General features: G+C 38.7%; 1 protein-coding gene across 1 annotated transcript; it reads left to right on the top strand.

The window, feature by feature from the left end:
* Positions 1-2,152: 2,152 nt before the first annotated feature.
* On the top strand, positions 2,153-3,703 carry LOC111887562 (uncharacterized). The gene has a single exon (XM_023883734.1). It carries the CDS (start codon positions 2,153-2,155, stop codon positions 3,701-3,703), a length of 1,551 nt encoding a protein of 516 aa, XP_023739502.1.
* The last annotated feature ends 10,298 nt before the right edge of the window (positions 3,704-14,001 follow it).

The raw sequence follows: 14,001 nt of genomic DNA, 5'->3' as shown, positions 1-14,001 counted from the left end.
ACTCTTTAATCGCAGCTAAACTCTCCAGAATGGTTCCAGAATTCTCCCTCATCGTTCTGAGAAGCTATCTTTATATATGCGAAACGACTCGTCGAGTCAGGTGCCGACTCGTCGATTCCATCTCTCAGTCCCCGTATGCGATAAGTCTCTGGGACCCCGAGTCTTTATCTTCTCGAATATTCGCTTGGGCTCGCCGAGTAGGTGCTGTTTTTAGTGTTTTTCTTCTTTGTTCCATTCTCGAGCTCTCAACCGCTTTTGCTTCCGAGCTTCACTTTTGGACTTAAAACATAATTCAAACATTTTTAAGTACCTTTTATCCATGAAATGCAATAATTTAGCTAATAAATGAATAAAAATCTACACTTAATATGAACATCAGTGTACTATAAATATATTTACAAAGAGTTATCATCTTTGACAGATTCAGTTGTTATAAAAGTCTTACTAATATATCTAAAACACGATCAATGAGTATTTATTAGATTGTTATAAAAGTACTCTTCCTAATACAATCAAAATACTATCTAAGACACTGTGACAATTGTTAGGTGCATTTCATGTACCCATTTTGTAGCTTTATTTCATAAAAGTACATTGCATATAGGCTTAAACTCATGCATTTTGCATGTTTTTCGAGATTTTTCATGAGGCAATTTCATTCAAATACTTTTGTGATATTTCAGGGACTTTTGGAGGTAAGATATTGTTGGAGGAGGTAAATAAAAGTTGCGGACAAAATTTCAGGACTTGCGGAGCACCGAGGAGCAAGATATCAAAGAAATGAAGATTTTGGCTTTACAGAGATTTACACGGCCATGTAAATGCAAGCCTTGCGTTTACGCGGGCCGTGTAAACATATATTTCTGCGCAGTAAATTTTTGCGTTTACACGGGCCGTGTAAATGACAGTGTTAATTTATGCGGGCCGTATAAACGTAAACGTGGGTTTTAAAGCAGTTTTTCCCCATTCTTAAAGGGCGAAACCGACTTTTTACTTAGGGGGTCGACTTTTGGAGTGGAGAAGGCGAATTTCTTGAGGATTTTGAAGTTGATTAACACTTGGAAACACTTTAATTTCCTTTTTGTAAGTCAATTTGAAGTTTAAACTTGTTTGATTTGTAGTTCAACCTAGACATGTGTGGTTGATTTCATTATCATTTCCGAATCTGAATTCTTAAGTATGTGTTGTTAGGTTGTAACTTGAATTTGATTTGTGTTTAACATCTAGTAATATTTGATTTGATCTTAATCATGTGTTTGGTTGGTTCTCTTTTTCACTTGATCAATGAATTAGGGTTCTAGTCAATCTAGTTAATCAAATTATGAAATTCGTATGTGTTTTATGATTTGATGTTAGTAACACACACTTACTTGGTTGTAATTAGATCAAAATTAGTGCAATCAAAGATTAAATGTTTATATTCCCAAGCTTAAGAGGAATGTTAAACATTGTTAGTAATTGTTGCAAGAACTTAAAGTCATTTAATGATTTGATGAAAGAGCTTATTTGAATTGAATCAATTAAATGAAGTTTTATTTAAAGAGCTTGTTTTGAATAAAATACTTTTGTCAATTTGGATATTAGAGTTTATTAATATCTAACTTACCAACCTAGATTGAACATGAGTTATAATCATATTACATCTTTCAACATAATACATGTATAAGAGTCAGAATCGGAAATGTACTTCTTTTACTGCGTTTGTTATCAATCTTTCTTATTTATGAAGTTTAATTCAAGTTCAAACACAATCCCCCAATTTAATATTATTTGTATTATGTGTGAAAATATGGCAAGATAAGAAGTCCTGTATTCCTGTGGACCGACCTTGCTTACTCTATACTATCTTTAGTATTAGAAATAGCAGTGATTTGAGCTTTATTAATATTATTTTATCCCATTATTTGTTGGTTTGACAGCCAAACAAATTGGCGTTGTTGTCGGGGATACGGTAGTACTAACTGTTTATGCCAAGATCTTTTCACATAGGTACACCTTTACCGGTTGATTGGAGATAGAAAAATCTGCTAAACAAAGAAGGAAGCAAGCCAGACTTATAAAGAAACAGCAACAATCTGGAGCTTCTTCATCAAATCCATCAACCCCATCCTCATATTTACCCAAATCTGAAACCTTTATCCCTACTCCTACCATGGGAGACAACCATGGTCAAAATCCTCCACATCCACCACCTGAACAAACCTTTAGACAATGGGCCACTCAAGATGTCACCCAACAACCTTTGTGCATAAATTACCTTGCAGCAATCAACTTTGAACTCAAGTCTGGACTCATCCATTTGTTACCCTCATTCCGTGGTCTTGAGAATGAAGACCCACATAAATTCCTTAAGGAATTTCATGTTGTTTGTGTGGGTATGAAGCCACATGAAGTTACAGAAGATCAAATCAAGTTAAGGGCATTCCCCTTTTCTTTACAAGATTCAGCTAAGGAGTGGTTGTATGACTTACCACCGGGGTCAGTTACAACATGGAATGAAGTTGCAAGGATGTTTCTGGATAAATATTTTCTAGAAATGAAAGCTTCAGCTTTACGCAGAGAGATAATTGGTATCAAGCAACAAAAGAGAGAAGCCTTGCATACTTATTGGGAAAGGTTCAAGAAATTGTGCTCAAGATGTCCACAACATGGAATTACAGAATATCAGCTGTTGCAGTATTTTTGTGAAGGAATGTCATCTTGGAATAGGAGATTACTCAATACATCAAGTGGTGGATCTATAGCTGATAAGACTCCAACAGAAATCAGAGTTCTTATCAAGAATATGGCAGAAGAGTCCAAGCATACAGTCCAAGAAGAAGAATGGTACAATGATGCACCAAGAGGAGTGAAAGAAATTTCTACCCCAAAAATTGAAAGTCAACTTTCTGAGTTGACTAAGGTAGTAATGATGCTTGCAAAGGACAAGGGCGTGCAACCACCAACAGTTAGACCTTATGGTATTTGTACACAAGTTGGACATCCAACCGACATGTTCCCTCAACTTCAAGAGGAAGATTATGAAGAAGCAAAAGTCATGGGAGGTTTTCTTGGATGTAGTCAAAGGGGATATGAGCAACCACGAGGTGATCAAAGATGGAACAACAATCAAGGTTGGGGAGGAAATCAACAAGGGAACTATCAACCAAGTCAACCACATAAATACCAACAAAGACTACCTTTTCCACCACAAAACTTTCAACCAAGGCAACCAAAACACCCTCCTCAACAAGCGGGTTCATCAAGTATGTCTTTAGAGGACATAGTGAAAAGTTTGGCAACTAGTACACAAGATTTACAACAAGAGACAAAAGCAAGCATAAAGAACTTAGAGAAACAAGTTTCACATCTTGCTATTTCCGTAAGCAAACTAGAATCTCAAGGAAAGTTGCCTGCCCAAATTGAAGCAAACCCAAGGCACAATGTGTGTGCCATCACATTGAGAGGCGGGAAGAGCTATGATGGTCCAAAATTGTCGGTTGATCAAAAGAAAGAAGAAATAGTGGTTGAAGAGGCAACCAAAGAAGAGAAGGAGGAAGATAAAACAATCAAAAAGAAGCCCTTCATCACTGAGTCTAAAGCCACACCTGCTCCATTTCCCAAAAGATTAAAGAGCACGAAGAAAGAACGGGAGGAGAATGAGATCATGCAAATGGTCAAGAGAGTTCAAATCAACATTCCACTCCTCGAAGTCATCAAGTAGGTACCTAGATACGCAAGATTCCTTAAGGATCTTTGTGTATCTAAAAAGAAATTAAAGGAAATCAAGTCGTAACAGTTGGGGAGCATGTATCCGCGGTTTTGCAAAAGAGGATGCCCCCGAAGTGCAAGGATCCCGGTGTCTTTACCATGCCTTGCAAGTTGGGGAATCTTTATGTACCCCTAGCTATGCTTGATCTAGGTGCATCCGTAAATGTCCTACCATATTCTCTTTTCAAATCAATTGGTGTAGAAACATTGAGCAAAACCGGTGTGATCATCCAACTTGCTGACCGGTCTTTGGTACACCCAAAGGGAGTATTAGAGGACGTGTTAGTGCAAGTCGATGAATTTGTCTTCCCGGCTGATTTTTATGTCTTTGATATGGGAGATGATGACTCTCCAAGTTCAAGTTCCATACTTTTGGGTAAACCTTTTCTTAAAAACTTCTAAAACAAAAATTGATGTCTATAATGGAACTTTGAGTATGGAATTTGATGGTGAAGTTATCAACTTCAATGTGCATGAAGGAAAAAAGACTCCTTTTGATGTTCAATCTGTTAATTTTATCAATTTGATCCATCCCTCAACAAAAAAGGGTTTGAACTTGTCTAACAATGAATTTCTAGAGTTAGTTTTGTCACGAAAACTAGACAGGGACAAAGCCAAAGAGCTTGCAAAGAAGTTTGATATGGATAATGAAGTGTTGGAGATTTTAGAGTTTATTGATGACAAGAAGCATGTGAGGAGTGATGATATAAAACCCAAGCCATCCACCAAAGTCAAAATCCTTCCACCGGTGGAACAAGCACAAGATTTAGAAAAAAACTCCACTGGATCCCTTAAAGAATATACATGTCAAGAAGGAGATGGCGAGGAGGTTGATGTGCTGGAGAGGCCCATGTATCAAGACTGAAGCACAAATAGTTGGGCAAATTCGAGCCAACGACATTAAAAAGGGGCGGCCAACCGGGAGGCAACCCGGGGGTATTTTTGTCATTTCTTATATTTTCTTTGTTTTCAAACTTCCAAGTTGTTTTTCATGCTAAAAGAGGGTAAAAAATCATTTTCCGGGCAGTAGAGATTTAGCGGGTTGCAAATTCACAAAGTGAAAAAATCAAAAAATTTTGGCCTTTACAGGAGTTTACACGGCCGTGTAAACTTATACCTACAATTTACACGGGCCGTGTAAACGACCAGACAGCTGATTTCAGGATCCTCATTTACACGGCCGTGTTAATTCCACCCTTTAGTTTACACGGGCCGTGTAAACGTAAAACACAGATCTGGTCGATTTTAAGGCTACAACTCGATCTTTTTAACTCATTCTTTTCACATAACCTGCGATTCCTCTCCTCCCTATTGCCCCCTTTCGAAAAATCCTTCAAAATACTTAATCTTCCTCAATTTTGCATCCAAAATCAAGCTCTAAGGTATGGATTTTTTCTCTTTTCTTCGTCTTCTTTATCTTCCACCTCTATTCTACCCTTTCATGGTCAATTTTGGGGTTTTTGAGCAAAACCCTAGAATTTTTGAACTTCAAAATCTCAACCTAATGCTTGAAATTTCTTGTAGGATAAGCTTGGGGATAGCTTGGGGAAGCATTGGATATCCTCTTACCACCATTTTCAAGCACAAATCGGTATAATTGTTCCAAAATCTTACTTTGTGCATTTAGATAGAACCATATTCTTTTTTGGGTGATTTTTGGTGAAACTTGCTAGTTCTTGTGCTTCAATTGTCCTAAATTGTGTGCAATACTTTGTTGATTCATTTTGGTAATGGCTTCTCGAGGTAAAAGACCTAGAATTGGAACTTCACATGATGAACAAGACCCACATGCCATGGACAACCCTTATGAATTTGGTCTTATTTTTGAGACCAATCGACAAGAAATCTTGTATGCAAATCTTGTTTACAGAACAATGGGTGCTCAAAAGTTTGTGGACATCCAAGCCCTCAAGGATTTACATATCTATAAGGGTGTCCACAAACTCTTCAAAAACATAGGATGGGAAGGTCTTTTGAGTCTACATGTAGTTAGTTATCAAACACCAATGTTGGAACTTTTATCCTCCATTACCTTTGACTATCAAACCCATCTCATGACTTTCCGTTTGCTCAATCAAACCCATCAGTTTCATGCTAACGTCCTTTGTGATATGATTGGTGCTCCCAAAGCAAGAAGGGATGTATACACAGCAAAGGGAAGAAAAAATGTCATTTTTGAGCAAGACTGTGCAAGTTTTTGGAAAAGAATCTCTTGTGAGTATGAGTATCAGTCAGGCACAGCCAAAGCCTCTAGCGTTATCCATCTGGTCTTGAAAGTCGCCCACCGGATCATTGCTTCTCTCTTATTCCCTCAAGAAGAGATTAGCAAGGCTAATAAGAAAGAGCTAGAAGTCTTGTGGTGTATAATTAACAAGCCTGCAGAAGTCCCTCATTTTGGGTGTTGGGTGATTCAAAAAATGCTCAGAAGTGCTACGAGCAATGGTGGGCAGCTACATTATGGAGGCATGGTTTCTATTCTTGCTCAGCATCTTGGCCTCCATCTACCCAATAACCCAACAAATATAGTCATGGGCCATACTCGTCTAACAATTGATGTTATGGAGACAATGCATCTTTTCCACCGCCTTCCCACTGGGGATGTTCATTGGACAGTAGATGGGAAAGAGTATCTACGCATAGACAACAGAAACAAGAAGATACTCAATTTAGCCAATGAAATTCCATCAACCACTTGGAAACTCAAATCCAACTTAGGTGTTACAGTAGATCATAGTCCTCTACCCTCTCCTCCTCCTGCTCCTACTGCTGGTGCCTCTAGCTCATCTCGCCCCATTCCTTCTTCTAAACACAATCTTTATATGGGCGAGTTTGCACGCTTGAACCATCGTTACACCAACATACAATAGGAAGTCGGGGAAATTTATACGGGTGTCGCTGAAATCACTTCTGATTTTCAGGACTACCGTAATTTGCAAGAAGAGCATTGGGCCCAACAAGAGTTGCGGTGGGCTGAACAGGATCAAAGATGGGCTGCTCAAGAGCAGCACAACCGCAACATTCATCACCTAATGAGTGATATCTATAGAGTTCTTGTGCTCCCCACACAGCCGCAACCACCATCATCATCCCAACCCCAATGGCCTCCCTATTATCCTGCAGATTATCCTTCACAGTTCCCGCCCGGTCCTCAATAGGACGGCTATGCCTCTCTTCAAGCATCGAGGACGATGCTTATTTTAAGCTTGGGGAGGGGCATCCATCCATGCATTATCCTGTTGCATGTAGGTTGCATGTAATTTTGTATATTTTGCATTGCATTATTTTTCTTTTCATTTTTATTTTTCTTGATCTTAAAAAAAACTATTATTAATAGTTAATCTGTGACCTTTGGGATTCGAACAAGTAAACTCTGAGGGGTGTTTTACACCTAATCGCCTAAAGCTGAATAGTTTGGGACTGATTGAGTTGAAAATTCTTTTCATGGGTTCCATAGAAAGTCATGAACTTAATAACCAAATAAAGCTAATCTGTGGCCTTTGAGGTTCGGGCAAGTAAACCAGAGGGATCCTTTTAAATCTAGCACACTAAGGTCATTTGATCTGGATGTGTTGGTTGGAAGCTCGTTACACGGATTTCAAAGAAAGCCATGAGCTTTATTTGTAAAAAATGTAATTAGGAAGTTTGTATATAGTTTAATTGAATATTATGTTTAGGAAAAATATTTGGCTGCCAAAAGATTCCCTTGGACTTGGATTTGAACTTATGACATTGGGACTGAATGTTAATTACTTTGACTGGAGTAAGTGGTTTGAATCTTGTAACCAATTTGGGTAAATATTAGGGAATTTTTAGAAAATATTTTTCAGAAAAAGATTGTTGTTGATCATCAAATAGTTGGGGTCGATCATTGTTATAAATTGTGAAACAACGATGATTGAGCATGTTTTGTCACATACAATTTCACGAGAGTAAGACCATAATTTGTTCTATTAATTGACTTGCTAATATTGAGAGGGAACAAGTGTGGTGATCTTTGATTCTGTTGAGTTGTATTAGGTAGTGGCTAAGGTCTTATTTCTATTGTTATATAATATTTTGAGACTAAAGCCAAGTTGACTCAAGGCACGACAGGTATATTCTCAACTATGGTACAAAACAGGGTTAATTGGGTTGGATATATTTTTTCATGTTTTTTTTGATTTCTTGCATCAAGTTTCAAAAAAAAGTTTAACTTTGATTTTCTTTTATTCTCTTTTATTTTATTTTCTCCGGTTTAAATTTTCTTGTTCTTTCTTGAGGACAAGAAAGGTTTAAGCTTGGGGAGATTTGTTAGGTGCATTTCATGAACCCATTTTGTAGCTTTATTTCATAAAAGTACACTGCAAATAGGCTTAAACTCATGCATTTTGCATGTTTTTCGGGATTTTTCATGAGGCAATTTCATTCAAATATTTTTGTGATATTTCAGGGACTTTTGGAGGTAGGATATTGTTGGAGGAGGTAAATAAAAGTTGCGGACAAAATTTCAGGACTTGCAGAACACCGTGGAGCAAGATATCAAAGAAATGAAGTTTTTGGCTTTACAGAGATTTACACGGCCATGTAAATGCAAGCCTTGCGTTTACGCAGGCCGTGTAAACATAGATTTTTGCGCAGTATATTTTTGCATTTACGTGGGCCGTGTAAATGACAGTGTTAATTTACGCGGGCCGTGTAAACGTAAACATGGGTTTTAAAGCAGTTTTTCACCATTCTTAAAGGGGGGAACCGACTTTTTACTTAGGGGGTCGACTTTTGGAGTGGAGAAGGCGAATTTCTTGAGGATTTTGAAGTTGATTAACACTTGGGAACATTTGATTTCATTTTGTAAGAAGTTTAGTTTCATTTTCTAGATTTGTGATCTTGTTCTAGTCATGAGTGGCTAGAACCCTAGATTCTCCAACTTTATGTCTTGACTTCTAGTTGTGATTTCAATCATATGACTTGATGTTTTCTTTCAATTTTCTATCTAGTGAATTTGATTTTGTTTCAATCGAATGTTTGATTCTAATTGTGATTCTTATTGGCCATTTGAATTAGGGTTAGATCATTCAAGTTATCTAATTGCAAAATCCGTAATTGTTTTGCAAATTGTACTAGGTAACTAGCACTAAACTGATTTCTATTGAATGAATTTAGTGTAAATCTTATTCACACATTCTTATGCTCTCGAGCTTATGAGGAGTATTGAGTGTTGTTGGGAACTTTCACATAAAGTTTAATGCAATCTTTCAACCTAATTCTAAGAGCTTGTTTAGATTAGATTTGTAAGGTTAGGATTAATCAAAGAGCTTATTTTGGTTAATCAATCTGCTGAATGGGAGGTTCTAGATCTTGAATTCCTTTAATTTTACACATTTGATCCCTCTAATTTTGCACTTTTTTCAAAAATGGTCCATTCTTCCAAGATGTGCGACTTTTCTTTGAGAATAGACATCTTAAGTCCCTCTTTATACATTACATAACTTTTGTAGTCACTTCCATTGGTTGGGTCAACCCTTGGTCAAACATACTTTTCCAAATTGACACTTTTGGTCCCTTAACTCTGAAACGTTAACATTTCAACCTTTACTTTCTAAGATTTATATCAACTAATGATATGATTATCATTTAAATGACTTAATTACAAAAATAATGCTTTATTTAATCACTTAACTAATTTAGTAACCTTATCTTAAATTTTAGGATGTTACAGCTTAATTGATTAAGATGTTTTCTGCAACCTCACAAACTTCAACGCTTAGATCTAACTCAAAACATGGTCTAGAAGGATAAAGTTTCTGACTTTACCATTTAGGATCATCCAAAAAGGTCCAAAACTCAAACCCTAGGTTCCACAATGCATGGACTTAACCATTAAGCAATTATTCCTTTAAGTCTAAAGTCCATCTTTTCCAAAAGTGTTTCTAACACTAAAACCAACATGAAAGTTGGTGCTTTATAGACATGCATGTCCGATGTATGTCTTGAACCCATACTAGATTAAAATGAGAGTTTATGAACTAAATCTCATGCATGACTTCAAAATACAACCAAACTTCAGATCCAAGCCACAAACTACATCAAATGTCCCAGAGATTCATAAAGTTGCAAACTTTATGAGATCCCACCATTCTAACTAACTAGAACAAGAAGATTATGGGACAAAAATGAAGATCTAGCATTCTAACATGATAAAAGTCGAGTTTATGACACTTACAAAGGTCCAAAAGAGTGCCAAGGTAAAGAATGGAAACTTGTTTGTTGGATCCTAGCTCAATAATTCCTCTTTCCTTTAAAAACTCCCAAGAGCACCAAAAAGAGCTTCAATAATGGAGGTATGAGATTAAGGTTTCTTCAAGGCTTGAGGAGGATGATGGAGGATGAGGATGAGCTAAACCTAGCCTCCTCATTCCTTTATATAGGTAGAAACTCAGAAAATTAGGGTTTTTGCCATCAGGCAGCTACCACGCCGTGGCGGCTAAATGAAACTCGCTTTTTAATCTTGACTTGTCACATCGTGGTGGTCCTTCACCACGTCGTGGTAGACCTAAAAATAAAATAAAAACAATTACAAAGTACCTCAAAATTCAGATGTTACAACTCTCCCCCACTTGAATCAAACTTCATCCTCGAAGTTCGACGCCGAAAATAACTCGGGGTAATGCTCTCTCATGTCCTCCTCATGCTTCAATTTCCATTCTTAACCCTTCTGGTGCTTCCATTTCACCTTCACCAATCCCACTGTCTTGTTTTTGCATAGTCTTTGTCTTCCTGTCTAGGATCGTAACCAGTCTCTCTATGTATTTCAGGCGCTCGTCCACTTGAGTGTCCTCCAAAAGAGCCACTTTGGAATCATAACTAAACACTTCCACAGCTAAGAGACATGAAAAGTACTGTGGACATGACTCAACTCCTCGTGTAGATTTAATAGATACTCAAGTCTGCCCACCCGGGCGACCTCCTTGAAAGGTCAATATAAACCTAGGTCTCAACCTGCCCCTCTTCCTGAATCGGATGACACCTTTAGGATTACTATATCCCCTACCTGAAACTTTAAATCTGACCGCCGCCTATCAGCATAACTTTTTTGGAGGCTCTACATGGTATGAAACGTCCCACACACCTGCTGGATTACCTCAGTAGTCCGGAGCATGACCTTCATGCTACCCATGACTCACTGATCGACCTGTCCCCAACAAATCGAGGTCCGATACTTCTTCCCGTAGAGCATCTCAAAAGGAGGTCGATCAATACTAGCGTGGTAGTTGTTGTTGTAAGAAAAATCAGCTAGTAGGAGATACGTATCCCAGCTACCACTAAAATCCAACATACAAGCTCACAACATATCCTCTAAAGTCTAGATACCCCTCTCACTTTGACCATCAGTTTGCAGATGAAAATTCATGCTGAAGTGCAGGAGAGTACCCACCTCCTCATGAAATCTCTTCCAAAATCTGGAAATGAAACGTACATCCTGATCCGAGACTGCTGATACTAGAACCCCATGTCGTGCCACAACCTCTTGGATATAAATTTCGTCCAACTTCTCCGTAGAGATGCTCTCCTGAATGGGAATAAAATGCACACTTTTGGTCAATTGATCCACGATGACCCAAATCGAATCCACCCCTCGCGATGTTCGTGGCAACTTCGCGATTAAGTCCATCGTGATCTCTTCCCATTTCCAAACGGGAATACCCAACAACTCCATTTTGTCGTGTGTTCGCTCGTGCTCGGCCTTGAATTTCCTACAATTCAAGCACCTCTCCATGTACCAAGCCACATCTAGTTTCATGCAGGGCCACGAATAATCAGGTCGGAGGTCTCTGTACATTTTTGTCTCAACCGGATGAATGGAAAATCTTGACTTGTGTGCATCCTCCATCAGTACCTGTCATACACCACCCCAATACGGGACCCAAACCCTCCGATTTAAGGTCGATAGTCCCTTACTGTCATAATAGAAAGAGGAAACTTGCCCCATAATGTGATCACTCTTGCAGTGCTCCTCTTTCATGGCCTCGACTTGAGCTATGCGAATCCACTCCAATAATTGAGTAATCACCATCATCCTCAGAAATAAATCTCGAATAGGTATGGTTGCCACCTTGCGACTGAGCGCTACAACCACCACGTTGGCCTTCACGAGGTGATAAAGGATCTTACAATCATAATCCTTCACCACATCAAGCCACCTGTATTGGCTCATATTCAGATTTGGCCGATCCATCAAGTACCTCAAGCTCTTGTGATCTGTGTAAATGGTACAAAGAACCCCATAGAGGTAATGTCAACAAATCTTGAAGGTGAAAACCACTGCTCCCAACTCCATATCATGAGTGGGATAGTTCGCCTCATGAGTCTTCAGCAGCCTCGAAGCGTAAGTAATAACCCGACCCCATCTATATCGAAACCGCACCCAGTTCCAAGATCGACGCATCACAGTATACCATGAAATCGTAAACACCCTATAGAAGGGTCATGATCGGAGCCTCACACAACCACTGTCTTAGATCTTCAAATGTCACCTGCTGCTCAGGACCCCAACCATTAGTAACTGCCTTCTTTGTCAACTTGGTCAACGAAACTACAATCTTAGAGAAATTATCGGTGAACCTCCGATAATACCTTGCTAAACCCAAGAAGCTTCGAATCTCAGATGGAGACTTAGAAACCTCCCACTGCATTACAACCTCGATCTTGGCCGGATCAACCAATATCCCCTTCTCATTGACAATGTGCCCCCAAAAATACACTCCGCGCAACCAGAACTTGCACTTGGAGAACTTGGCATAAAGCATCTCCCTCCTCAGAGTCTCCAGAACCTCTCGTAGGTGATCCTCATGCTGATCCTTGGTCTTAGAATAGACCAAGATATCAATAATAAATACATTGACAAATAGATCCAACATCGGCCTACACATACGGTTCATGAGGTCCATGAACGCGGTTAGGGCATTGGTGAGCCTGAAAGGCATCACCACGAACTCGTAATGGCCATAAGGCATGAACTTAACCATTAAGCACTTATTTCTTTAAGTTCGAAGTCCATCTTTTCCATAAGTGTTTCAAACACTAAAACCAACATGAAAGTTGGTGCATTATAGAAATGCATGTCCAATGCATGTCTTGAACCCATATTAGGTCAAAATGAGAGTTTATGACCTAAATCTCATGCATGAATTCAAAATACAACCAAGCTTCATATCCAAACCACAAACTACATCAAATGTCCCAAAGATTCATAAAGTTGCAAACTTTATGAGATCCCACCATTCTAACATGATAAAAGTCGAGTTTAGGACACTTACAAAGTTACAGAAGAGTGCTAAGGTAAAGAATGAAAACGTGTTTTGTTACGTCCCAAAAACAATAAGAAAATTTTGCATTTGGAAGTCTATCAATTCATTCATTAATTGTTCAAAATCAAACACCAAGTTATAATATTCAAAACATCAGAGTACAACTATTCAAAATGTGGAAATCATGAGGGGATGATGATGTGTTGTCACATCGGGCCCTTCCCTTTCGAACCGGAAGTACTTGAAATCATAAACATAAACTGTAAGCACAAAGCTTAATGAGTTACCAAAGTACCACATACCAAAACATACAACTGGATTAACTATGGGGTTTAACCAACCCGATATTCATATATGCCCCCCCTGGGGGTGTATTTCAACCCGGTCAACACATATGGGCCCCTCCTCAGGGCCTCACCTTGGAATATCTTTCAACCCGATATACAATAGTGGGCCCCACCCTGTGGTCTATTTCAACCCAAACATATGATAGTGGGCTCCACCCTAGGGTTTATTGTTCAACCCATCATACAAACTCATGTAAGCCACATAACATCTATAAAACTAAATACACCATAATGGGTCAGCATTGGTGCCTTCGACCCATGGATACAGTGAATAGCATGCCTCTCCGATATCAACTCTACCAGTCACCTTAATAAATTTAATGACACAATCTCAACATACAGATCAAAATACCTAAAATACCCCTAAGTCAAACCCTAGTCAAAATACAGGTCAAAGTCAACTGAGTCAAAACGAGTTGACTCATTCAGTACGCTGGGCGTACTCGATACGTACGCGGGGGGTACTACAAGGTTGACCATAGTCGGGGAGCTGACCACATACACACATCGTACCCTTTGGTACACCCAACGTACTTGGCTGCCCTCAACTTCATCCATTAAGTGCTTAATCTTTTAGCTATTATGTCCAAAATCCAGATCTAGACCCAAAAAGGTGTCCT

Source organism: Lactuca sativa, chromosome 5, assembly GCF_002870075.4.
Source record: "Lactuca sativa cultivar Salinas chromosome 5, Lsat_Salinas_v11, whole genome shotgun sequence".
NCBI classification, from domain to species: Eukaryota; Viridiplantae; Streptophyta; class Magnoliopsida; order Asterales; family Asteraceae; genus Lactuca; species Lactuca sativa.
The sequence above is the reverse complement of the archived record's forward strand: the minus strand, read 5'-3'. Positions and strand labels throughout refer to the sequence as shown.